Source organism: Haliaeetus albicilla, chromosome 13, assembly GCF_947461875.1.
Source record: "Haliaeetus albicilla chromosome 13, bHalAlb1.1, whole genome shotgun sequence".
Classification (NCBI taxonomy): Eukaryota; Metazoa; Chordata; class Aves; order Accipitriformes; family Accipitridae; genus Haliaeetus; species Haliaeetus albicilla.
Genome location: NC_091495.1, coordinates 32,794,239 through 32,822,067, shown reverse-complemented (window position 1 = coordinate 32,822,067; position 27,829 = coordinate 32,794,239). Strand labels below are relative to the sequence as shown.

General features: G+C 36.2%; 1 protein-coding gene across 3 annotated transcripts in view; it reads left to right on the top strand.

Moving 5' to 3' along the window:
* The window catches only part of MAP3K21 (mitogen-activated protein kinase kinase kinase 21), a 43,924-nt gene extending 16,440 nt beyond the window's left edge, over positions 1-27,484 (top strand). The window contains exons 2-11 of one of the 3 annotated variants that reach the window (XM_069800738.1): positions 2,540-2,720; positions 7,770-7,918; positions 8,668-8,843; positions 13,428-13,668; positions 15,533-15,655; positions 18,281-18,397; positions 18,943-19,093; positions 20,132-20,226; positions 22,065-22,817; positions 23,891-27,484. In XM_069800738.1, the coding sequence (XP_069656839.1) occupies positions 2,540-2,720; positions 7,770-7,918; positions 8,668-8,843; positions 13,428-13,668; positions 15,533-15,655; positions 18,281-18,397; positions 18,943-19,093; positions 20,132-20,226; positions 22,065-22,817; positions 23,891-24,315 (2,411 nt within the window). In that variant the 3' untranslated portion in view covers positions 24,316-27,484. Of the gene's footprint in view, positions 1-2,539; positions 2,721-7,769; positions 7,919-8,667; positions 8,844-13,427; positions 13,669-15,532; positions 15,656-18,280; positions 18,398-18,942; positions 19,094-20,131; positions 20,227-22,031; positions 22,818-23,890 lie in introns of all 3 variants that reach the window. The other 2 variants (XM_069800737.1, XM_069800739.1) reach the window with 2 other exon arrangements.
* Positions 27,485-27,829: the final 345 nt, after the last annotated feature.

Below are 27,829 nucleotides of genomic sequence, written 5' to 3'. Positions count from 1 at the left end.
AAGTAATGTTCTCACATCCAACTTAAGTCTCCTTCTCTTCGATTTTGAATCATTCTGAAACAGTCATAGTCTCTGGTTTTGCTTATGTCAAAATAAATGAAGCGGACATAGGATTTTCCTGCACTTGTGCATTCCTAAGCTAATTCCAGGTTTTTTGGTAGGTATGAATTTATTTTCAAATCGGCTTTGTACTTTTAAATATTTTGGGCTGTGTTTGCCAGAAGTAAAGCAGTAATGTACGTATGAACTTTACTCTTTGTGGAAAATAAAAAGTCTGAAAAATGTTAAAGTAAACCAAAAAGTGCTAAACTGGCTCTTATCCAACTTAACTTTGCAGGTGTATTGGAGCCTGAAAAGGCAATGTAAAGGATTTGAAAAAGGAATAAGTGGGGGCTGAGCGAACAGGGTAAGCACGAGATTGTAAAATGACTTCTCACAGGTTAGCAGCCAGCAAGGGCCGGGAAGCTGTGGAAGTGGCAGAAGGATGCTATAGTAAAGGTTGCTAGGCTACTGCAAGGGAAGCACTTACGGAGCACTCCTCAGCTATGCTGAGCATTTTTACTACCAAGCTGCTAAGTAATCTGTGTATAGTATTGCTGTTTTCCTGGCTTCTGTCTGGAAAGGGAAGTTTGAACTGCTAAGAAATGTTGTCCCTTTGTAGGATGAAACTTGGGCACATGCCAGTTATTACCTTTTGCGAGACTGACTGTTTTTGGTTTCGGTCACATTGACTGACAAGGAATGTCAGGAATTCTGCTGAACATGTTTGAAATGGAATAGCAAACAATAGGTCTTTGATTCAAGTATAAAAGTATAAAAACTCTTGCATGAATTTAACTTGTTCTGGTGGTGCTGACTGGTGAGCTCTTGGTTTGTCTGTACCATTTTGGCCTACTCTGTGTTAAGAAGCTTACTGAAAATAGAATGTGGGTTCTCTTATTTTCATCTGGATTTTATGTCATTTTTGAAATATTTGTGAGAGTGTAATTAACCTCTACCAGTAAAAATTATTTCTTGCAATTGCAAATGCAAAGTCATCAGTTTTTCCTCAGTAAGGGAATGTAATTCTTCATTTGCTTTTTTATTAATGGGTTCCCTGTACTGTGTTTTGCCATATGTATAGTTGGAAAACACATGTGTTTATGATTCTTCTTACTTGTAATTTAACCTTTGATCTTTGTCCCAGGAGATCATTTTAACAGAAAGTTAAAGCTAACAGTTACTACCACAGACAGTGACAGTGGAACTGAATATGGAATTAAAATTGTGGTGTGTTAATAATGATTCCTTTGCATCTGTTGTCTTTCTCCTTGTGAGCTCTAACACAATAACCCAGTTCTCTTTTCTTTTAACACTATTTTGTGAAGGTGTATTACAACTCTGCCAATACTGTTGCGTTACAAACAAGTCAGACACTGAATACACACTGTAGGATGCAACAGCAAAAAAAGGTAATTTAGTCTTTAACATCCGTGAAGGTGCAGTGGATATAACATCACATGGACTTGACCCAAGTCCAGTGTCCTGTTGCCCGTTGGGGACTCCCAAGGCAAGCTACCTCCCCTGGTATATAGTCTCCCAACTTGTACTGATTTGTGGCCTGGGGATTTCTTGAACCTACCCATTTTTTATGTAAATGCTCTTTATGAATGTCTTCTGTGAATTTGTGTAGGTGCTTTTTAAATCTATGTAAAAAAAATAGTATTCACATACTATGCCAAGAATTCCAAAGTTCACCTACTTGTGTGTTGTGTGAACAACTGCCACGTGTTTGATTCTTATCTGCTAATTTCACTCAGTGATGTCCGTTTCTTGTGTTGAGAAACCGTGAACAATTGTTACCTATAGCTTTCTTCATTCCATAGGTGGTGTTACAGATTCTGTTCTCAGATTTTTTTAATTTTTTTTTTTTTTCCCCTGGAGGAAGACTCCTTGTCTATTAACCATTACTTGTAGCTGTGGATGTGCTATTTTGAGCACTCTGGTTGTGTCCTTCTCCGTGCGTCTTTCAGTTCTGTTATATACTTTTTGAGATGAGTAGGAGCCAGTATTGGGTGTAGTATTAAGGATGGATTTTATACAGTGGCATAATGTGTTTGTTTTCCAAGTCTTTTTTAAGAATTCTTAATATTTGTTTTTGTTTTACTACTACTTCTATTTTTATTACTTCAGAATCTCGTTCCAAAGTGAATACCTTTTTCACAGCCTGTCATCTGTGGGTTATTAGGATTCTGGGCTTTCTTAAAGTTACATGCTTTACTTTACATCTCTTTACAGTGGATTTCTTGTGCTAGTTTAATATCTACTCACACAGTTGCATAAAGAACTCATGACACTGTAGGTATTTCTTGTTTTTATAGGTTAGAATAGCTTAGAATTATCAAAAACTTTTTTCATGTTTATAGAAGTTGCAATAATATTTTTACAGTTAAAGTATGCATTTATTTGTGCAGTACAAGTTGTATGTGAAATTAATAACAGGACTGGATAGTTTGATTTGATTCCTATTGCATTAATTTAAAAACTCAATCTTTTGCAGTTTTGTTGCTAGAGAAGATGGAACATGATGACATTTGTAATAAAACTCTGAAGATTACAGACTTTGGTCTGGCTAGAGAGTGGCACAGAACAACCAAAATGAGTGCAGCAGGAACTTACGCATGGATGGCTCCAGAAGTTATCAAGTCCTCCATGTTTTCTAAAGGAAGTGATATTTGGAGGTAAGAAGTTTGCCTGCTGAAGACCATGTTCAGTCGAACTATGTTGAGGTTTTTGAATGAATTTTTATTTAAATTTTTTTCATGGTTTCCTAGGTTACTGTCTTAATGTATGGCAAGTATAAGTGTTCTAAGAAACATACTCATTTCTCAGCATTTACTTCATTTGATCTACCTTAGTTATTCATGACTTACAAATTGGGGGAAGGAGAGGGGAAAATAACAGAAAAACTTTTTTTTTTTTTCTTTTTTTTAAGAAAGCAAGATCTCATTAAGAGAACCCTTTAAAATATCTATTGGTTAAGATACCTAAGTATTTTATCTGGAGTCTTAATATAAACAGACATATGCTTTTGATAAATGAACATATGATTGATCTTGTATTGTTATGTTTACTTTACATCAGATGTCTGAAAAGTCTCATTCTGCATAAAGAAACTGGACCAGCCAGTTATTACCATATATGTCTGTTAAATAAAAATAAGCTGCAAACCAGAACTTTGCCAAATGTTAAATTAGTACTGGTTTTAGGAATCTAGAATGTGATCATGTGTAAAAGTGAACATCAGATCTGAGCTTTTACATTTATAGAGATTTTGCTTCCAGTAGCTGGAGTGAAGAGAGTGTATTCAGCACAAAATTGTTTTAACTTGCTCTCTAATTTTAAAGGTGGGGAACTCCCGATGTTAAATTTGTGCATTTCTTGTTAAAGACATTATTGTGTATCATATAAATAATATGGCTCACAATACTGATGCTATTTTTGAGTGGTGTAGTGTGGGATATATGTATTGTAGAAAGGTAATTTAAACTTTAGTTTTAATTTACTTCTGTTTTGTGAGTGGGGAAAAGCAGTGATTGCACAATAGGCTCTAAAAGCTGCTGTGCCTCACCCTGAAAAGTCTACATTTCCTTTCTTTTTAAAATGTTTTCTCTCTGAAGGATCCAAGATAGCTATTTGGGGAAGGAGGGGAGGACTTCAGTCTGTTTTCTCATGCCTCCTTTATGCATGTTCTGTGTTGTATAATTCTTAAATAGGGTCCTATTTTGCTTAGATGCTTGATGTTCTACAGCATGAAGTAATACTTTTGGTATTCTCAGGATGATTCTATATCTGTTTTGTGACACCCATTTGTCTTGTGTCTGGAACCGATTTTCAGCATTTTGTTTACATCTCTTTGAGTTGATGCCCAGTTGAGAAACATCTTTGGCTTCATTCTTTTTTTCCATTCTTTCTTTCTTTTTTCTTTAATTTTTTTTTTTCTTTTGCGGGGTGGAGGTTGGGTGTAGGCGTTTCCCTAATCAGCTGTATTCCATGCTTAATTACAGGTCCTGTCCAGTCTTGTTGCTGTGATTTTAGGTATCTGAGGGGGTATGCTTTGGTGCAATTATTTTATATTCTGCTGCAACATTAGTTTACATTTTTGGAACCTACAGTATTTCTCTTCTTCGCCTTCTCTCCTGCACGCCTCTCTTGTAAAAATGTAAGTATTTAGCTCAATGATGGACATCTACCAGGAGAGGTTTTTAAAGTTAGAAAGGCTGTGTTGTACAGTATAGTTTCGACCTTCTTGGCTTCTAAGATTTTCTGCTTACTGCACCTTGATCTATTCTATTGCTTATCTTTACTCTTTCTTTAAAAGAGAAGCAAATAAAGAATACCCTGATTATACATTGATTATAGGAGTGGTTTTTTGTTTTAAAAATAATTCAGGTTACAAATTTAAGTATGGGTTTAAGACAAGATCACAGTATATTTCAGGAAAGTTCTAAACTTCAGTTACACTCAGCACTCAGTGTATGTCTCCAGAAGAAATCTGCAGACCTCTTATTGCGGGGTGGGAGGGGAGAGCAGTTGAGGCTGCACAAGTATACTCACACTTGCAGCTAGTCTTCCAGAATCAACAAGTGCTCAGAAATGTTGTGGGAGTATTTTCATGCTGAGTCTTCCATGCTGCATGTTCTCAGGTGTCATCCTAGATAGCAGAACTGGTGCTTTCCAGGCCCTACATGGGTATCCTTTTGCTTCCCAAACCCGAGTTATAACTACTGCATTTATTATTCTTTAGCATATGCTTCCAAATTCCCAAACAAGAATTCCACTCTTTCAGTCCTACCCTTCCATCGGTCATCACACATTTCTTAGTGGTATGTCAGTCTTGGTTTTGTGTATGGAGCCTGAAGTGCAAATATGCCCACAGCATTCCAAGTGCTGATGGTGTGCTTTAGCAGTGGTCTTTACAGTAACACGTGCGTCCATTGTACGAGCTCTTGGCAAGGCTGGGAAGCACTTACTGTACAGCAGAATTAGCAGCTGCTTTTGTCTGGCACATTCGTATAATTTTGAAGTGATTCATGTAGCAATCTTGGTAACCTCTGCTTTAGAAGATGGATTGTAGAGTAAAATAAACTTTGAGAACTCTAATTACCTTCATTTTTATCAGCTTTTAAAATATGTAAAACCAGCGAGTTATTGCTGGAATGAGATATAGTAAGGCTTAAATCACATTTGACAGCAGGCGAGTAGTTTTTAATAATGAAAATACTTAAAAGGACATCTTTTTAGAAGTGTATTAGGTTTTTGTGGTTTAAAAATGTGTAATTCAAGCATATTATACCTGTATGCTGAAGGTGGAAAAGGACATGGCTTGTGCTCTTTTAAAAAAAGCTCTTTCTTAGAAGCTCTGACCGTGTACATAGGACAACTGTACATGGACTGGTGAAATTTAATACACAAAGTAGCTGCTTCTGTAGTTGAGAGAGTTAATAAGTAGTTGTTGTCCTAGATAATGATAGATTAGCACCTCCCCAAAACTCCAGCATGGCAGGACTAGAATGTCTTTAGGGTTCCTCCCCACAGTTTTCCCCCCACAGCACTGGCTTTTGATGCTTAATATTAAGACTGCTTACATTAAAAGAGATGCTTTCAGGCTATTACTGTGTTGGTCTGTTTAAAATTTTACAACCACCTTCTTGGCACTGTTGACCACTTGGGATTAAATGCTTGAATTGTAAATATAACTAAAACTAATAGTGTGACACAACTTTTTAGAAAAGATTATTTCTTTTTAGTTAAATGTATTGTTCTGCTTAAACTTCAGAGTTCCTGCTAAAATATCTATAGAATAGTCTGAACAAGGGAATTCCTTGAATTAAGAACAGCCTACGGTTGCTGAGAGATCATGACATTATTTTTATGCTTTCTCTGAGCACACAGATGAGATGTAGTTCAGTAGAATTCCTCCATCACGCACAATATGTGTATGTACCACATGAAGTGTTGTACTCATTGTCAGAAGTACCACTGATTTAAAGCAAAATTGGAATTCATTATTTTATCCTTCTTTGAGTATACAAGCAAGTGCAGAGATTAGACTGGAAAAAACTGGGAGGAAATTATTAACAAGTCCAAGACTTTCCATTTTTACTCTATTTTCTTTGGGGGGGGAATAGACTGTATTCCTCAGCTTTTGATTAACTGTTAGCGCTATAAATTCATCAGTTTTCTAAGATTTTATGATAGGCAAAACTTCTTGGAGAAACAGAATGTAGATAAACAAAACACTGCTGATATTTGTGCTTGATACTGCATATTTTGCTGTTTTATTATTTATTAAAGTGATGTTGTAAGGTCTTGCATAATGCCGAATGATTTTTTTCTCATTAAGGAGAGAGTGATAGAAAAACTTAACTAGTGTGTGTTCTTCTCCCTGTCATATCCGCTGTAGTTCAGGTGGTATTTCTAGTACTAAGGGGTACATAATAAGGGAAGGGGTACATAATAAGGGAAGGGGTACATAGCCCTTACCCTACCCCACCCCCCCAGTGCTGTATGCATTTCTCCTCATGTAGGAGAGTTCAATCCAGTCCTGCAAAACTTGCAGGTAGTTTCTTCACACACCTGGAGAGAAAGGGGCAAGAGTAATACTTTGTATTCTGTTTTTTTTCCCTTTGCCTGCTCACTTTACTATTCAAAAGCAGCAATAGGTTGTCCGTTATGTCCTTGTTCTACAGACAGTGGTTCCCTGACAGGAAGAGGAGGGGGGTAGGGAACAAACACAGTCATAAAGTCCGCTTTAGGCTTATATTCTAAAAGGAATAATTCCTGCTTCCACAAAAATGACTGTGGAAGCTATCCATTTCAGTGATGGTGGAATAGGAGCTCTAGAGCAACAGCAGTGAGCGTGCTGTCCCAGCCCTTTGTAGGCACTTGGATCATTTGAGCAACACAAGCATTGGGCATACAGACCCAAAGAAGGTAAAAGCAAAACCCAGCTCTTCTTCTGGAGTGGAGAGTATAGCACAAATTCTTATGGTTAATGTTGCTGCGATAGGAATTCATATGATTCTCGATTTCTGTACCTGATGCTGAGAAAAAAATCTCTTCGTACCACCATGTTTCACTGGAGACAGTGTTATTTTGTTTGGGGTTTTGGGTTTTTTTTTCCTAGTATGGAGAAATCAGTTGTGTGTGCATAATCATTTCTCAATCTTGTTGCATCTTCTGTGGGAAGTGAAAAGTTAACAGGCTTTTATATAACACAGAAGGGATTAGAAATGCAAACTTCCAAACAAAGCTGGGGCTTTTCTGGTGTTTTTCATTATTATTATTTTTTTAAAAAATTAGTACGTACATCTAGGTAAATTGTCGTGAAATGTTTGGAAAGGGTAATGGCCTGAATGCTCTGCTGAAGTTTTCTTTTTTTTGTTTTGTTTGTCTGTTTTTTGTCGGGGAGAAGGTTTCTTGTTTTCCTGCCATTCAGACTTCTGATTGTGAGATTTACATGATACTAGCATTTCTACAAAAGTGACTTCAGGCTACATTTTGAATAGGAGTGCGAGCCAGTCGTAGAGTCGCATCCAGTTAGGTTAATCGCTGTTAGTGGAAAGGTGCAAGATGACTGAAGTAGAGCCGACTCGTAGAGGCATTCACCTTTCACATGGGAAATCCTCATGAATTTCAGTACATGGCTGGACAGATACTTATTTGTTCTTGAGTAAACAATGTGTCGGTATTCAGAAAATAACTGTTAAAAAAATTACCTCTTGTAGTTATGGAGTGTTGCTGTGGGAACTGCTTACAGGAGAAGTTCCTTACCGTGGCATTGATGGGCTTGCTGTGGCCTACGGAGTTGCTGTCAATAAGCTTACTTTGCCCATTCCATCCACCTGTCCTGAACCATTTGCAAAATTAATGAAAGGTATCTATGTTGTTTCTTCCTATGTATTTAAATAGTTATGTTTTGGGAGTATGTATCCTTGCCTGTAATAGTCATGGGGTTGCAAAATAAACACCTCATTTCATAATGTGCTGTGTACAAAGTATTTTGTTTTTCTTTTCACAGCAATCTGGTGTTAGAGACAGTTGAATGTGTTTCCGAGGAAGTCATGCAGTATTACAGTGTACTGCATAAGTTCTTCGGTAGTGACGGAGTACATTTTTTTTCTCTGGTTTTACTGATCTCCTTTTACACTCAAATTGCATTAATTTTCATAAACTACAGGATATACTACAGATAATACAAGATCAAGATTAAAATCCCAAGGGGAAGAATGGCAAATGCCATTTTTAACTCATTGTTTCTTCCTGAATGTCAAAAATGTTTTGGAAATACGTTAGAGAGAAGTAAACATTGCTTGCTAATGGCTATTTCCTTGTGTTTAATGAATTTCTTTACCTGTCATATGTATCCCTTCTGTGCAGTACTGCTAGTTTTGCTATTTCAGATCCTAAAGCTAGAGATGAATAAAAATTGGCTATTAATACGAAAACAGTCCTCTGAGTACAGGTAGGTAGATGTCACTGCTGTAAATGGAAAAGGGACTAGGGAAACCTTGCAGATAAGGGGAACACATTAGAACTTGAAGTAGCAAGTAACTTGAAATTCATGTAGTTCTTCAAAAAGTTCTATGTATTATTAAAAACTGATGGGATTTTGATAAATTCTAGAATGCTGGGAGCAGGACCCTCATATCCGACCATCGTTTGCCTTAATTCTTGAACAGCTTACTGCCATTGAGGGGGCAGTTATGACTGAAATGCCTCAAGAATCTTTCCATTCCATGCAAGATGACTGGAAATTGGAAATTCAGCAGATATTCAATGAATTGAGGACCAAGGAAAAAGTAAGTTGATTCTTCCAACTGTATGGCAGTGAAGGAATGGTATGTGTATTAATGTGATGTAGCAGTTTTGAACTTTTGATTTGTGGCTTACCAATATAATACTAGAAACCTGATTTAGTAGTGGAGATACACCTGAGAGGATAAACTACTTGGGAGAAAGGATTTACTCTCTCATTAAAACATTATTAATTTAAGTTGCCTATTCTTGTTGGTGGATGTACTATCCTTAAATTCCATTATTGTGTGTCGGGACAGTACTTTAAGATAACCCTGTAACTGTCTTGCAGCAAACTTTAGAGAAAAGGTTTGAATACTAGTTTTCTCAAATTTCAGACAATGTTGCTTTTCCCCTTTCTTCCTTAACAAAATCAATAAATAGTTCTGTATGCTGAAACTGTATCTGGAGGTATTCGAGTTGAAGTGAAATGTTAAGTTTGACAGGAAGTGTAATGTTACGGTAGTAAGTGAGGGTTATCATATGAATGGCTCACTCGGGAAGTACAGGCAGTTAAGAGAGGAACATATCTACACCTGACTCCCCAAAGAAAACAGGTTGTAGATCTGTAAATGTGACACATAGGCTCTTTTTAGAACGTGTTATTTTTTTCTTGGATAATTGAATGCATCACTTAACAAACAAACCAGAGTTTATTTACCCCTTAGCTAATCTTTATAACCACGGCAAATTTTCAGCTGCTGCTGAACATTCTCCTCAGCTGTGGGAATGAAAAGCTTTTCATGCTATTATATGAATGTTTCACATGGCTTCTTTTCCCAAAATGGAATAGTGCTTTTATCTCTCTTCTTCCCGAACAGATTGATAATATTGGTCTGTTTCAGTGTTGCAGTTTTGGAAATCTTCTTGCCAGATATTAATAAGATCGATTAGGTCAAACTTGTACTCATGAATCATCAAATCCAGTTTCTCTTGTTTATTATCCAGATTCCTGTCACTGATCTTTCTGTATTCTCATATCATATGTCTGTGCTAAATGAGCGTTCACGGATAATTCTCTTTGCCCTCTCTTTTAGTTCAACTGGTTTTTAATCACCCTGAGGTTTATATTTTCCTTTAGACAACTTGATAAAGGTAACAGTTGGAATAGGCCAGGTGTCCTCTTGAGTCCCTGTTAGAAATGCTTCTAGTAGAAACAGACTCCTCTTTTGCAGGTCTTTCTTGCAGTATAACTATTGCCCAGTATATATTTGTTGTTGTTTTTCATGAAGTGGTAGTAGATGAGGAAGAAGAGAATTGAGATGCAGTGACTTGTGAAGAAATCTTTATAAAAGATGTAGTTACTTAACTTTGACAAAAGCAAAAACTAAACTCTCATTTTGCAAGTCACTGTCAATAGCCTTTGTCCCTCACTTCTACCATCAAGTATCACAAATGGCTATTTGTGGACTATTGGCTGGTGATGGGTGTGACATTACAGATCTACTGTAATATCAGCATATGTGGTATCAGAATTTATTGATCACCACTAGGATTGCAGTGTCGTTAATAATAACCTTACATACTTCCTATCTGCCTTTTCTTCTGCCCTCTGCTCTTCCCTCTTCCATTTCAGTTCACAGAGCTGGGTAAGCGTTGTCTGTGTAGTCTCTGCCCTGCCTGCAGTGGGCATACAGGTTGCTGGAGCTGGGTTGTGTGCCTCTAGCTGTCATATCTCTTCCTTTGCAGGTGGTTATAGTTCCTCTACAGAGAGTAGAGACTTTTCTTTTTACTTGTCGTGGGGTCACCAGACACTGCATTTACTTGCCACAGCCTGCCATAGGGCATAACTCTCATTTCTGCCCCTCCAGCAGCTGCTCAACCAACCATTTTCCACTTTTTACTCTGGGAGCAATTTTAACAGGCATTCCCATTCAGGTTTTTGTTTATTTTTTTAATTTTCTGGAGGCATTAGTCTAGTATGAGATTTCCTATTGAAGAAAAATCTGACTAACTCAAGTCGGTGCAAAGCTTTGGGAGAAGAGTCATATTTTTGGAGTAAAAGTGAGTTAAGCTTAATTAGGGAGGGGAAAAAGATAAAATGAAATTTACTTCTCATATGCCAAAGTAAATGCATCTCCAAAGGCATCTGCTGTAATTAAGTAAACTTGTTTAAGAATGAAGGCATGTAACTTTGACTTAGACAAGGTTTTCATATTTGCAGGCTTATTTAATTTGGCACATTATCAATTTTACTGTCAGGTACTAGGGAGAAAATAATGTCTATGAAGTATTTATATAATAATAATAATAATAAAACAAACAAAAAAACCCTGCATGGAGTCTCATGCCCTGTTAAAGAGGAACTTCTTTAGCTGGAGGAATTTCCTCAAGGGCTTGCTCTAAATGAGTGATGGTGACGCCCACTCCAAGAGAAGATCACAATCTTCTTTTGACAAACATTCTTGAGCAACTTAAATATAGAATTCTTTCCTAGCTTCCTTACAATGGGTGTTTTAATTGTAGAGTGGTGTAGAAAGATTGCACAACTAATTGCAGTAAGTCTGGTTTTAATTAGTTTATTTGGAAAAGAGTAAATACTTAATCTGTCAGTAAGGAAACGCTATTACTTTTACTAGACTGTCTACCTTTTCAATAAGGGCCCTTAATTTTTGCCTAGTTCCTGAGCTTTATGGAACCTGGATTTGAGGACAATGAGAGATGGATAATCAACAGTGTCTCCTAATACATCTTTATTACTGTATTAGTACAGTAATAAAGATTTTTCTATTTAAACTCTAAAGTACCTTTTGGTTTAGGTTATCCAGTTTTGACTGGAGAGGAAGAGGAGGAAAGTGAGAATTTGCAGCAATCTCTAAATTAAGTGATTAAATGTCTTTAAAAAAAACCACAAACAAAAAACCAAACCAAAGCAAAAATGCAAACCCAAAACCTTACTTGCTGGTGTGAAGACAGGCTCCTTTGAATTTCCCAGAGGCAGAATTGCCTTTTGTGAAACTGTGTATGTTAAACAGAGTGGATTTAAAAAAAAAAAAAAAAAAAACAAACCCAACTTTTTTTTGAATATTGTGTTGAAACAAGCTCACTCAAAATTAGCAAACTATATGAAATTTGTCAATCATTTCAATTAAATTTGAAAATGATGATAAGCAGTGTGTATGTGCTATAGTTGTAAAGAAAAAACAAGTATCTTTCTGACAAACAGATACTTCTCACTGAACCAGTTTGCTTCAGTGATAACCTGTCTTTTGACATTCAGAGTCTTTTTGGCAAGAAGAGAGAGGTGTTTTTCCCCCTCATTTGAAAACACCAGAGTAGTATAGTTCAGGAACTAATTTGTTCAAGACAAAATGGAAGTTAAAAAGAGCAGAAAATTTGGGGGTTTACTTTCACTGTATGCAATAAGGACTTGTGGTGGCATACAACATTGCTGGATACCAGTGTGCTGAAGTAGGCAGTCTGCTCAGAAAAAAAAAACCAAAACAAATGACATCACAATTATAAGACTGTACAGTGACAAAGTGAATTAATTTTAAATTATCCAGAACTTTTAGCATAGCTTAATTTCAAATGCTGGTTTTCTATTTTGAATTGAATTTCAATTTCTATCTAGGTAGAATTTACGCAATCATATGTAAAAATGAAAAAATTAGGTAGCAAGTAACATACAGTATCAGTCACATCGTAGCTTCTCCTTTTCCTGAAGTCTCTTTCATTAGCAGTACTGACTACTGACTACTTACTTCTGGGTAAGTCTGTTTCATGTATAATATGCCCCATACTATAAGGGAGGTCTACTTAAATTTCAGATAATATATTAACAGATTTTGGAAGCTGAAGATTAAGATAATTTCAAGATGGTAGACTTACAGCTGTTTAGCCTTGGGGATTCATTTACTGTGAAAAATTAACTAACTTCCTTACTAAAGCTTTTCCTTCTCCAAAATAAAAAGAATAAAGAGAGAAGAACAACTATTCTATGGCATTGATGGTTGGAGAGTGTGTGGTGTAATTCAGTGGTTAGTAGCTGTTTGATGTTATATAGATACCTGCTAGATTTTAATTAAGAAACAGGTGTCTTCTGTCTTATGACTTGATTTATCCTATTACACTAATCCTCATTTGGTGTCATACTGATTGCTTTTCTAGATAGAAAAGTGCTACTTAATACATGGCTGAAAAACAGGAAAGGTTAGAAAATTTAAGATAAAGACGTTCATTTGCGTATTCATCAGGTCATTGACTTTATGTTAGTGCATAGCAGCTATCTAAGAGCAGCCCTCATGCTATGAGAGTCTCTGATGTGAAGTACTTGGAGCACATTTTCTGCTAGGTGTAAGCTGATAATCTTTGACTGCATGTGTTGTCCCCATTGCCAGTGCTTACCTGCCTTAAGTGACTCAAGTTAAATGGTTAAAAGGAATTCTTCATAATGCTTGATTGTGTCCGGATACAGAATCTTGGCTTATGCAGAATGGAGGACTGTCAGAAGGTCATATGTGCATGTGGCATGTATATAGTGCATCATGAAAATAGATGAGGAAATACAGCCTACTGTGCACTTGATATATCCTTAATACAACCTTCACATTATTACTTAGTTTCACTCACATGTATCTTATCTTCAGGAGCTTCGATCACGAGAAGAGGAGTTGACAAGAGCAGCTCTTCAGCAGAAATCTCAAGAAGAATTACTTAAGCGCCGTGAGCAACAGTTAGCAGAACGTGAGATCGATGTACTGGAGCGTGAGCTGAATATCATGATATTCCAGTTAAATCAAGAGAAACCCAATGTAAAGAAGAGGAAGGGCAAATTTAAAAGGAGCCGGTTAAAACTTAAAGATGGACACAGGATTAGTTTGCCTTCAGGTTTGCAATCTTTTTAAAGTTCACAATATATGTTATGATTAAATATGCAAGCTTCAGTTCATGGTTAAAGTTTTCAGTATCGGCAATTATTTTAAATCATTGCCAGGTCCTTCTACCCTAATAGTGCAAAAGGGTGTGGTAAGAATTGTATAGCCCTCCTGCACCCCCCGCCAAGGAAACAACTTTTACATATCATATTCTTGTGGAGAAGTCGTCATTTCAGCTGGAAGAATCTTTCATCTGATTCAGCTAGAAGTTTGTTGTGTCTGGAGGGAAAGGTTACTAGCATGGGAGCCACATGATTTAAGACTGGTTTGAAGTTCAGGTTCTTGCTATCGTTCTTTTTGTGCAGATAGAAAAGTACCTTTTTATCATATCCCAGAACTTTCTAACATGACCAAATATTAGTGCTGTTTGCCCTAAACTTGCAAATACCTAGCAGAAAAACAACACTTCATAAAGGGCGGAGGTACAGGTGTAGTAGGTCCAAATTGCATGCTTATTGCAGTTGCAAATACAACACAGCAGTTACAATCTTTGTTGCCTTACTTCTTGCAAGAAAACACTGTAATAGCAACAGAAGATATTATTTCAGAATACAAATATGGTATAATTTGAATGTTAGAGCATTTAATTCCACCCATGAATGCATTAAAATGCCCCCTTTGCAAAGGAGGCGTGTTTGTAGAGAGCTGGGTTTTTTTGGTGTCAGGGACTGGTTTAGTGGTGCCTTTTCAATGTTGCCACGAGATGGCACTACGGAAACTCAAGGTTATGCCAATGGTTGGAAAGGCTTCAGCAGTGGTACCAGCATCCTGGTGTTGATAGGCTTCCTTCCAGTGGCGTCCAGGTCAAGTCTGTCAGTTTGTTACTAATGCAGTAGGAACTTAATGCCACGCTAACACAGGTCTGACCAAATCATAGCTGTCTGGTAGTTGGAAAGAGACGAAGAGGATGGTAGTATTTAGAGTACTGTTTCGGCACTAGTGAAATAAGCTTATCTTTCCTTACTTTAATAATAAGGGTAAATAAAATAAAAATCACACTACAGCCTTCCAGTCAAGCGTGTTAGATTGATTTATGGTGGATCACAGCTTAAAATAAAAATTTGGTCCTTTATTTCCAGTTCTGCTCATGTTTAACTTGAAGAAGTGATAAACAGTTTTACTCAGTGTATCACTTAGCTCTTTGTTGTCAAGAATCATCCAGATGAACTTGTCCTTGAGACAGCTCTGTTGTAAGACTAGCATGCAATCTAATTGCACTGATGATGGGGATTAGAGGGGCATATCGTCAAATTTTATTTCACAATTTTTTTCCTACTTGCCAATATTTGTTGTTCTTTTTTACTACATTGCTATAAATATTTGTAATTCTGTAGCATGGTGTCTTGTTTTTCTAATGTGTTGATAGATGTGACTTCTTTGCTAATGCTGCTTTTTATGTTGTATATGAATTACATGTTAATAAAAATCAGGCAAATCTAATTGCCATGAGTATTGATTGTTTTGAGATGAAATGCTGAGATTTTTCTTTCCCTCTGTGACCACCAACAAGATTGAATAACAGCTTGTGATGTGGATGTATCTCAGTTTGGGTCCACTTGGACCTACCTGCTTTTGTTGATGATACTGCAAACCTTTCATATAGTGTCTGGGAAGGTGTGAAATATTACCTGTTTGACTCTATCTAAATTGTTACATTAAGAGTTAGTTTGTCAGTGTTTTTAACATGAACATCACTTACACTATCAAGTCTAATTAATGATATAGCTTTAATTTTTTTAAGAAGTAAAACCATATAATTACCTGAAGATATTTTTTTATTTAGAACATTAAAACTGATTTGGTTTACTCTCTTACAGATTTCCAGCACAAAATAACAGTGCAGGCTTCCCCCAATCTGGATAAGAGAAGGAGTTTAAACAGTAACAGCTCTAGTCCATCAAGTAGCCCCACAATAATTCCTCGTCTTCGAGCTATACAATGTAAGTCTCCACCATTTTTGTTTGTTCATTTGGTCAACACAGACTGTTCCATATGCTCACTGAAACACTGGTAGTCGTATCAGATTCCAGACAGACTTCTGTCTAATTTCCAGGTCCCTTAACTTGTTCTAACATTTGCAACTTGTTCTTTGATGGGAGGGATAATCTTGCTAAAATGCTAACTGATTTTCAGCAATTCAAAATTATTCTGAATGCTTTAAAACTTATATATTTCCTGAATAACTTCAGGAACTCATTTGTAAACTGATTGGGATAAAACAACGAAGAATCAAAATTTATAATGGCAAAAGGCAAGGTGCCACATTTAGAACCCATGTAAGATGGAAAACAAGTTTTTATTAGGTATTGGAGTTGATAAAGGAAATCAGTTATGGACTATCAAAAAAGAAAAAAGGAAAAAAAAATATTCAGAGAATAAGGGAGTCATGTAAGATGGAAAGGCTGAAGAATCAGCCAGCAACCCAGCTTGCTTATATCAAAAGAGAAGGAAGGTTTAAGCAAATACAAAACCAGAAGAAAATAAAGAAGAAAGCTTGCTTTAGGTTTTTTGAAACCAAGAGAAAGAAACAAAAATAAAATTGTGGGTGTGCTTGTAGGCCTACATTATTCCATGTATACTGATGACTGAGGGAAGATGTCTTTGTGCTCATATAGTGGATGTACCATGAATATGGAAGAAAACTGATCATATTGTTACAGTGAAGTCTGCATTTATATTTGGGAACGACATATATAGAGATGGAAAAGAATTCCTAGAGGATTGCATTTGTACTCTCTCATCTGTTGTGCAAAGCAGACTAATTATCCTTATTTAGCATGGAATGCTATGTGAGATGAAAAAGCCTCAAGTTTCTCTCTCTCTATGAAATCAGTGGAACCTGTTCTAGCTGATTGCTTATGGATGGTGACTGTCATCTCTTCCAAGGGTATTCACCTCTGAAGGAAATTACTTCAGAATCTGGCTTTATCAGATGTAAATAAGGAGATGGGGAAATCAAAATGCATGGGGATTTTTTTTTCTGCATGCTGTTCTGTAGCTAGTTTAAAGATTGATTGATTGATTTTAACCAACCTGAAACTTAAAGTTTGGATAGAAACCAGATCTCTCATCTCCTTTGGAATACCTCTGTCTTATGAAATCCTTTTCATTATTAATATTTAAAGGAGAAGTGGAGTCTTCTCTGGCAGTAACTTTATTATTTGTTTGAACTGTAACTAATATAGTTCCCTGGGTTAAGACCATTACTACCCATATGTTGTGGATAAAGGAGAGAGGTGGACAAACCCTGTCTTGCTTTTCTTAATGAATATATGAGATGGAAGGAAAATTACTTAGTCTTTTTCAGAAGTTAGCTGACACAGTATCTGTGTTGATAGTGGTTTCCTGACCTCAAACCGTGTGGTGGGGTTTTTTGGATTGGTTGGTTTTTTTTACTGCAGAAAGGTAAGAAAGGTTTTTCTTGGTAAAATGGGATAATTACATATAATCAAGACTGTCTCGTTTTGTCTTTGGTTTTCGTTGCTCTGTATGGAAATGCTTGGAAATGAAGCAAGTGTCAGGTATTGGCATGATTCTGAAAACTTGAGGGGTTTGGTTTTTTATTTCAAATACATAGCCTTATGTAAGATATAGCAATGCCACTCCTTGCATGTGTGCTAAGTGCCACTGGGGTTTTTTCTTTTCTTTTTTTTTAGTTGAGCAGGCATTTGTATTTGTAGGACTAGAACATACAGGACAACATAAAGGCTCTCCTTTAAAAGAAGTACACTTCTGCTTCTGAGTTTGGATCCCTAGGCTTTACCTGAGAGCTTATCAGATCTCTCAGGAGTATCTAGCTGAAACAATTTAGCTTCCACACCCATCTGCACCTGTGCAAAATAAATTCTCTTTCCCACAATAATGTTTTATCTTGATTTAACTTCAAAGTGTCTTTGTTTCAAGAAGACTCGCTCAAATACAGACGATTTGAACAGGCGTATCTAACAATTGGTTACTTGATTGCTTCACTTTGTCATGAGCGAGTCTAGCTTCCAAATCTAAAAGTTTTTTTAAGTTAAAATAAAAATCTAGTTAATTGTAAATCTTGTTATTGAAACAAATTCAGCTGATTTTGAAAGGTGTTTTAAAGGAAGGAGGAAAACCAATAAGATATGTATTCCACAAGGCCTGAAATGTGGTTGAAAATGGGAGCGTGTAGAAGGTAAATAGAGTGCCGTACTATAGGGGAAGCTGTGCTGGAGAGAAGGTGTGCAGTGCAGGAGTGGCAGAACCACGGGCATGTAAGTGCCGCCTCACTTATCATGCTGTTATAACTGGCTAAGTTGTTTTTCTCTTAGGTCTCTCCATCATAGCTGTAAGCATGCTATCTTGATAGCAAGTTATTTTTCCAGTTAGTCAGTCGTATACAAAAATCTGCTTGCCTGGGTCTGGTCCTAGAAAGAGGATCCTCTAAACGCTACAGTAAAAACCTGCTATCAAAAGATGCTTTGTGCCTTTATAGATCTGGGCTTTATGACCCAAAGATAAAAATATAAGGGCAACAGTTCTGCTTCTGAAGTCAACTTGACTAAGATCTCTACTACATTCTCTTAATTTTTCCTCAGTGATTCCCAAAACAGATACACACACAACTAATGGCCGAAGAAACAGTGTATATGTGTACCAGCAAGATGTAGATATCACAAGTGAATATGAACTTCCCAGTGGGGTTATGAAAAAAGGCAAGATTTCATTATGTTTCAGAGGTGCTGGTTCTGTTTAACAGTTGAGACAGTGAAAGACTAAGCATTTAATGAAGGTTAGACACTTAAAAGCATAATTTGTTTTGGGGTAGTGAGAAGGAAAATGTTTAACCATTGTCACAATTGGAATATTCTGTTTCATTTGATACCAATTGTTCCACAGCATATATTTTCTTCATTGGAATTTAAGTGCTCAGTCTAACTCACTTCTCTGAATTTCCTAAATATAAGGTTCTCAGTTAAAGGAAGCATGGAAAATATGATTGGTTTGCTGCTTTATCTTTAATTTGGGTCTCTTGTCAGCTCATAAATTATTTTTCTTGCTTGCTCATCTTTGGGTCAGTGCAGTTTGCGTGGTGGTTTTTGTACAAAAAAAAAAAATCTCAAATTTTGTGTAGTGCTCGTTGTTTTACTGTGTCAAAATGGTTTTGCAGTGGAGAAAATAGTCTGTCAAAATATTTTGATTTTAGAAGTACTATTTATGCGTGAGGTTTTTTATTTGTGTTTTTAAATCCAATCTCTAGTAACTTCAGATGAAAGCAACAGAACTTGGGGAAGGAGCACAACTTATCACCAAGAAGAGTTTGAAGATGTGAAAAGAAGTTTTAAAAAGAGAGGTTGTACATGGGGACCAAGTTCAGTTCAAACAAAGGATCGTGCAGATTGTAAGGACAAGTATGTCGTCTACACTTTGTTTGATAATACTAAGCATTCCTTTTGTGAGTGAGATGAATTCTGCAGTCTCTAGTTACAGCTAAAATTCAGTCCTACCTTTTAATTAATTTAGGGATTACATCAATAATGAGTAGCTCCCCCACATAGACTTGAGGATAAAACATTTACTGTTTTAGTTTTAGTGGCTCTTATCTATTACCCTTTACCTCTGGTTTCTGAGACTTGGAACATACTGGGATGCTGAGCTACTAATGCATACCAGACATTCATGGCCTGTTTATCTTTCTTGCCCTTCCTCACATTGACTTGAGAAACTGCAAGCATGGCCCCCAGTGGGCACTTCCAGTGCAATTAAATAAGACTGACTGCCTTTGCATACATGAAGCACAATTCACGCCAGCAACATCATTTACACTGACAAACACAGGGTGAAAGGGTTCTGAAAATCAGTTGGACACATTCACTTTCAGATTATTTTTTCTGATTGCTCAAAAATGGAGATTAGCAGTTTTACTGAAGCAAGAGACCCTCTTCCTTGTCTCTTCTAGTATATATAATTATTTATAGTGCCTTTTTTTTTTCTTGGTAGAGACATCCACTCATTTACCTGTGGTACTACTTGGTTCCAGACCATCTATTGAAACTGTCTTTATGATATTTTTGTTTGTTTTAAAGTCACTATGTTTAATAAATTTCCAATATTCACATCATTTTTTGGCACAGTGAAACTGTTGTCCAGGTTTTCACCAACTTCTGTTCTTCAATAGGTCGTCAAGGCCCATTTTTCATTGGCTTTCTTTTTAGGCCTGAAATTTTCATCTTATAAGGAATACCTGATACAAGGCATTTACCAATTTATAATCATATGACTCTGTGCTGTTAAATAAAATTGTTTTTTACCTTTGGAAAGCTTTACTGTTTTCGAGTTATGTACTACATGTTTATAGTTTAAAAAGAAAGATGTTTTAGTAATTTTCTGTCAAAGTGTATATGAGCATGGTATCCTCTGTAATATCTAAATAACTATTGTTATTTCAGAATAAGACCCCTTTCAGATGGCAGCAACCCTTGGTCAACTGTTTTAATGAAAAATCAGAAGGGTGTTCCCTTAGCTTCACTATTTGTGGACCAAGGTAAGAGCTATTTTAAAAAAAGTGGAAGTTGTCATATAATGGCATTAAGTCTACCTCCAGTGTTATAAATTCAATTGCTTGAATTCCTCAAGGATTATGCAGATTATTAGAAAAGTAGTCATGCTACCAATCATTTTCCTGTGCAAAAAACCTATCTATAAAAAAAATGCAAGTGTTCACATCTTTACATTTCCATCATTAGCAGCTAAGAAATATACATAGTGTGTGAGCAGTACCACACAGAGATATTTTTTTTCCATGCTTTTGAGTTGCAGGCTGATCTGTATATGAGATCTACAGTCACCACTTTTTTAGCTTCTTTTAAAAAGAAATATCTAAATCAGTAATTGTCTTAACATTTAAGTGATCATTAATGACTTACTATTAGTGGGCTCTGCATAGTTGTTTAAAAAATGCATAGTAGTTTAAAAACCTGTAAGCCCTGATGTATTCCCAGATAATAGTTCCCTGTTTTTTAAGTGAGACTTATTCTCTACATTTTCAAGAAAAAATATGTAGATTTCAAATCTTTTAGTTGTTTAGGCAACATTTTGGAATTTACAGGTAAATCACAAGGAAAAACATACTTAATCCTGTTAGGATCAGGAACATAATAGCTGTATGTTGCTTTTTATGTTGTTATATTTATATGCAACACATATATTACTATAATGTGTTGTGGCTATACAATATTCATAGTAATTTTCAAATTTGCACACACTTTCTATACTACAGATTCTCTTTTCTGAGAAAATTAAGTTACCAGTGTCAGGAAAAAAATGTGTGTTATAACTTGGTGCCCATACCAGCAGCTAGATTTATGCCAGCTGGTAGAGGAAGTGGTAAGCTGCTTGGACACTGCTTCCCCCCCACCCCCTCCCCACAAAAAAAGGCATTTTCGTCTTTGTCTATACTGCTAGGGGTATAAATTCAAGGCTTCACAAATAGTAATTTTATAGATTTATTAGCTTACTACTAAACCCCTACATACAGAGAAGATTATACGAGTTAACATATTTGCATTTCAAATATTTTTGTGTTTATTCTGTAGCATTCAGTAGTTCATAGTAGAATAACACATGTAAGTCAAATTATACCTTCCATTTTATTTGTCATTAGGTGTGAGATGTCAAATTTACTTTTTACTCCAGACCACCATGGCGTAATGAATTAACTGGAAAAATTTCTAGTAACTCACTGGATTTTGGAACATGGCTTAATTGAAAGTGTTGTAAAGAATGTGTTCCAGATCTTATCTGGCAGTTTGTGTATAGTAAATTGCCTCACCGTAGTCCATACAGAAATATTTTCCATGTTATTTGAAAAGCACTGCCAACGTTGCAAATCCTTAAATATCACAGAAAATGCAAAGACAGTATCTGCTTTTCAGCTGTGTTAAGTGCATAAAGTTTGGGAGATACATTATGCCTCCCTTAAAATAAAGGTAAGTCTTTCAGATGTGGAAAATATAATTTGTTTACAGGTAACTTAAGTACTCAGGAAGATTGATCCGCAGTTTGCTTCTAACAGAGGTTGCTTTTAGGTTGCTAAAAAGAAATTGTAGCAAAATGGTACTTCTGCTATTTTAAAGATATCAAAAGAACATGAAGCGGATTAGGCTTAGGTTGCATTTCTGAATCTTACAATGTGAGTCTCTGAGCTTCTGACTGCATCTAAAGGGGGTGTACAGTATACCTCAAGATTAATAGTTGTGTAGGTGGAAGGAAATAATGGTGTACATATGCAGACATGCAATAGCAAAATAGCTGAATTGCAATCTTAAAGTATACTGTAATGTTTTATAGGTGTCTGTACTGATAAGAAACTTCTCCCTGAAGGTTTGGACAGTAAAAGACCAAAGCCGATTAAGTTGCCGAATCAGGCCTATATTAATCTACCTCTTTGGAAAGATGATCAGGGAGAGAATACAGTAGAACACGAGAGCTTTGAAGAAGGAACCTCTGCTAGTTCTACAAATAGTACTCCTCAAATGACACCTACAAACAGTCTGAGCAGGACACTGCAGAAAAAGAAGACTGATTCAGTGCTGTATGGGTGTGCTGTCCTCCTTGCATCTGTTGCCCTGGGCTTAGATATCAGAGAGCTGAACAAATCGCAGGGTCCAGATGAACTCTTGCCTAAAGATGAGAAGAAGAAGCGTGATGGAATATTTCAACGTGCTTCAAAATTTCGCAGGAGTGCCAGCCCTACACGACTGCAGTCTAAGAAAGAGGAAACAAGTATTCCATCCCTAAATCCAGCTGCAAATACTGTGAATCTTCTCTCTATGCCCTCCATTTCCACAAAATGCCTACTTCAATCTGACAGTGAAGATGCGTTTGTAAGCCCTGTGCTTGATGATTGTAGTCCCTGTAGTGCCACTGATGACTTCTCATCTGAAACTTCCAAAAGTAAGAGAGAAGAGAGGATACAGCTGGCTCCTAACACAGTTTCTACACGATTAAAAAATCAGCCTTTTAATCTTTGTCTGAAACAAGAATCTCAAAATGTGCCAAATGATTCCTCAACAAAGTTAAGTGTGTTGGGTCACAAACGAACCTTATCAGATGGGAACAATTTTCAGGCCACAGGTGGGTAATTAAGAACTTAAAATGTAGGGGATTTTTAAGTATAGAAACAGAAAATGTAGGGAAACTAACCATTCACTAATGAGTTGCTATGATTTTTGTTACACTGGTATGTGTCAGCTCAGCCACCATAACTGTATGTGGGTAAGCCCTCTGTGCCTGCACCCTGAATAAACTACCTGCACTTAGAATAGTATCCTGTTAGCAGTGTGGGTATGGAGATTTAAGGGGAAGAGATGGTTTATTTTAAGCCAATATGTATTTTTCTTAGGTATTGCAAAAATAAGGTTTCCCTGGTCTTTTCATGTTGTGAGAACCTGCTTTTGTGAAGTGTACAATATCAGCATTATGACTGAAATAAATTGAGACTGTGTCAGGTGCATGCTTTATGTAGTTGTGGACTTCCTGAGACTGAGAGTACACTTGTTTAATATAGTTTCACAGTCCATATAGGTGAGTGATTGAGCATCATTTTAGTACTGCACATTTATTAACTTAAAGGAAGAGAAGTCTGGTAAGTTTTGATTTGCTTGCTTGACCTAGAAGTTATGTTGCGTGTTCCACAAATCCTTACGTGAAGCTGTTGATAAAAATTTAAGCCCGAAAAAAGGTCTTTAAATCTGGTTTCCCTGTAAATGGATAAGTTCATGATTAATGAGTTTTTTAAAAGAAGTTCTAAATTTCAATACTGGTGTTCTATGGTGGCTTAAATGTAATATTCTTCATGGTACTTTATAGGTTTGTAATTACTCATAATAACGGTACAAATTTGTGGGTCTTTAATCCAATATTAACATTCATACAGTTACTGGGTGGTTAATGCTTTCTCTATATCTCTTCTGCAGCAGTAAAAAATAAATTATGGCCTCTAGCAGAGTATATAGATGCAAAAATGTTATTTGAGCATTGCTAGTCCTCTCTTAGGAGATTCCCCACAGACATAAAAGCCTCTTAATTCTTCTGCTGGAGAAAAGCCCACTAGTGTTTGTGGCAACCCAGTTTTACAAATGGCAAAGAAATCAAGAAGTCACATGTTTTAAATTGTCTTTTTTTGTTTGGCCTTTCCTTTCACCTAGCTAATGGATTTGCTTCAACCAATGATGTCTCCACGTTACCAGTTCTGTCAGCTACTGGAACTCTGCACTCTCCATCTGTTCAACAAAGAAGCAATCACAGTGGTGTTTCAATTGAAAAGCAAAGCGCTGTCAATATTATATCAAGGCCTCGACCTTCTTCTGTAAGAAGTAAAATTGATGCGTGGCAGATTATTCCACATATTGTTAAACCAAACTCTAAAGACTCTCAATACTTAGAGGGCAACGTAGATCCAGATGTTAACTTCTTACCAGATACTGAGGAAAGAACTAACTGCCACATGCCCTCATTACTTGATATTGATGTGGAAGGTCAAAACAGAGACTGTACTGTGCCTTTATGTAGAATGAAGAGCAAAACTTGTCGGCCATCTATATATGAACTGGAGAGAGAGTTTCTGTCGTGAGTGCCTTTCATTTTTAAAATGTTTGCTTTTTAAAGAGGAACAAATACAAAATTCTTGTCCATCTAATGCTTTGTGCTGCTGTTTTCTGATGTACTGTGACAAATAGTACCAAAATTATTAAAATGGGCAGCTAATTAAGAAGTGTAGTAAGTGCCTTTTTCAAATGTTCCTTGGAATCCCAGCTAGTAATTCTAAAAGCACAATGCTGCAAAATAGTATTCTAGGTGAACCTTATATTTTCAATGACTAAAATAACACTCCCACCTCCCTCTGCAGTGTCACAGAAGGTTTTTTTAGGTTTGAGGGGTTTTGCTAGAAATTTAACTTTTGCACATTGAAAAAATGAATTACATACAGTAAGGTTGTATTCTATCAAGAAGAGTTTCGCCTAAGAAGTGGTTGTCTGGAGCCTTGCCTCTGTGGCCTGTAGAAATAGGGAGTGGGGCAGGGGATTTAAGATGCTGGTGCAGGAGCCTCTGTTCACTCCTCATTACGTAGCTGGTTATTTTTTGGTGTTTGAATCTGAAACTCGTTAAGGACCAGCAGCTGAATTTGCAGTCTTTGCCCTTGGTTTTTGTGAGGACTTTCAAACTGTGTGCATTAGTTTCTCCAGAAAGTTACACTGCTTGTATAAACACTTAGGTTTCAGCCATGATATCGATTTGAGAGGGTAAACTTCAGTATTGCGATTGGATTAAAAGTATTTGACATACTTTATAATGTGAAACAACATTCCTTGTAGGTAAGGATACACTGGAACGTAAATATTTGTACTCTTAACCTTTTGAAGACTACAGTGATTGCACTGAAAACAATATTCTTGGTTTGGGAATTTTTGTTTGTGGTGGAGGGGGTTGCCCCCCTTCTTTTTTTAAACTCTGCTGCACCTTGTACTGAGGAAAGATGATGGGTTTTAAGAACGATTGGTTTGGGGTTTAAGTGAGCCAATGGTGCGTTTTACTGCACTCAAATTTTAAAACTGCGATAATTTAATATTAAATCTTTCGGTATAATCTGTGCAGCTTTTCTTCCTAAAGTTATTACTGAGTGCCCAGTTATTCAAATTTAGGAATTAAAGGACAGAAACAGATATGCTTGACTGGTTTTCAGTGATAGAAAGGTTCCAGAAAATTCCAAGTAGTTAATTGTGGAGGGAGGAACATTTAACCTTGATAACACTGATAGTTTAATTTTTTACAGTATCACTAAGTGATTAAATAAAACCAAATGTACTGTATACTTTCCTTGATGAAAGCTTTTCTAGAATTAAAGGAACATCCCTCATATTCCAGTATTTGAAGTCTTAATTTTGCATATCATTTGACATTTAAATAGTCTTCATAAATAAAATTAGATAACGTTAGAGTAAAACTACTATGTTCCCATCAGAACACTGTTTTGTTAAGACCTTTGTTTTAAATGTTTTCTTCTCCTTTGCTCTGGGGTCTGGGAGTTCAGTTGTTAAACAGAAAACACAATTGCTTAAAGCTTCAAAACCAAGGGACTGAAAAAGAAAGTTTCTATTCCAAGACTGGTATGCAGTACAGTGGCCACCTTGGGGATGATGGATAATTACACATACAAAATAATATACTTTTAATCACACAGAGCAGAACACAGCAAATGCAACGTCCCAGCTCTCAAAGTGAAAATAGAAAAGGATTTCCTTAAAGTATTAGTTTACCAAAAATAAAGGCATAACCACTAGTTGTCTGTAAAAGGCATTGTCTGTAAAGCTTGCATAGCAGATTATTAAGTTATTACATTTTGTTCAAACCTGTTTCTATTTCAGTGTTCTTAGTTCTCTGTCAACATGATTCAAGTTGCATACTGTTCTTTGTCTTTTATTTCATCGGAACACTTTAGATGAAGTCTATTCCAGTTTTAATACAAAATGTTTTCATAAAATGATGTCAGTTAGATAATGCACGTGGATCAAATTTTAAGTATAGCTTGATAGCAGATTTATCTTCAAGGCTTAATTAGAATTTTGGAGCATTAAATATATTTCAACTCTTGATCAATTATTCCTGTGTAATACTGAGAGAAAAAGAGTTGATTGTATTACTTGTTTCTGAAGAAAGTATCTCTGTTTGGCTTTCTACAGGAAAATCTCAGGTGCTGAAGTATTTTGACTTGTAAACTTGTGTTAAGTTCTGTTCTGTACTTTTAAGGTGTATATAATTTTAAATGTTTAATTTTGCACCCTATGTTTTGTAATCAATAGTATCAGCATAAAAAGCCCTTTGTGAGCTACATTGTTTTCACTTATCAGTGGCTTATCTCTCTTGTAATTAAACAAAGATTTCTATTCCTGTTCAGTGGATAATTTCCCATAAGAGTGGGACATATGATATGACCAGCCCAGTGTGTTGTAACTAATTTGGGAGTTTGTATTCCACCTCTTATTCTGAGTCAATTTAGGTAAGCCATCTCAAATATTTCTCTTATGCGATGCAGGGGGTTTTTTTTAAGGTATAGCCTATACTGCTTTATCATTGTTTTTATAGTTTAAAATTATAGGCCAGTCTTCACTGAAATTAGGAAAAGAAAAAATTGCTGTAATCATGGTTTCACAGTCTGTATTTCACTTGTCACCAGAGAAACTTTCTATAAAGGTATGGTAATCTGGTATGCATTAAGTGATCTGTCTTGGTTAAAAGTATATTTATTTCAACGTAGGTTAATAGCCTGACCAAATAATAATTTATGTTGATTGTTTTAGCATAAAACTGAAGGTGCTTACACTACAAAGATTAAGATAAACACTTGACATGCTGTTTTACAAAACCTGATGATTTAAATGTTTTTATTTAAAAAATAAATGTTTTGTAGCTGCTGTATTGCAAAGTGACCTGAATTTTCTTGAAAAATATATTTTAATGCTTTCTTAACATGTACAAAGGAGTTCTCTGCTGAATAACCAGGAACTGTAGACTATGGCAGCCTGTTCTTGAAACATTAGAATGTAATTGTTACTTTAAGATTAATTATCCAGTACACTAATGTGAATATTCCTGTAATTTCTTGCAATTGATGTGGGCAGAAACATATGGTATCAGCTTGTTCTTTCTTTCATATGACCATAATGTCTTTTGATGCTTTTACAATGTTGGCTGCATATCTTAGTGGAGGTAGAGCAGTGGATATAAATAAATTCTGCATCTGATTCAGCATCAAGAATACAGGTAAGGAATAACATATTTCTGTTGTGGGAGTTTTGGGGCAGAGGGTTTGTTGGGTTTTGGGGGGGGTTGGTTCTTTGGGTTTTTTGTTTAGTTGGGGTTTTTTAGGCAAATGAAGCCAGTATTTTCCTTGTAGTATTTTCTAACTTCTTTTTGTGAACTTCCCTCTTCTCTTCCCCCATCATGCCATTAGCCTGTCTTTCAGTAAGGAGAAGACGACATATCCATTTGCACAGTGGCAACAGGCAAGATACAGCAAAGTCTCTAGCAGTGCGGTGAAATTCAAAGCTGTAAGCCCAATCTTATAAAGACATGCCTGTGTAGAGCTT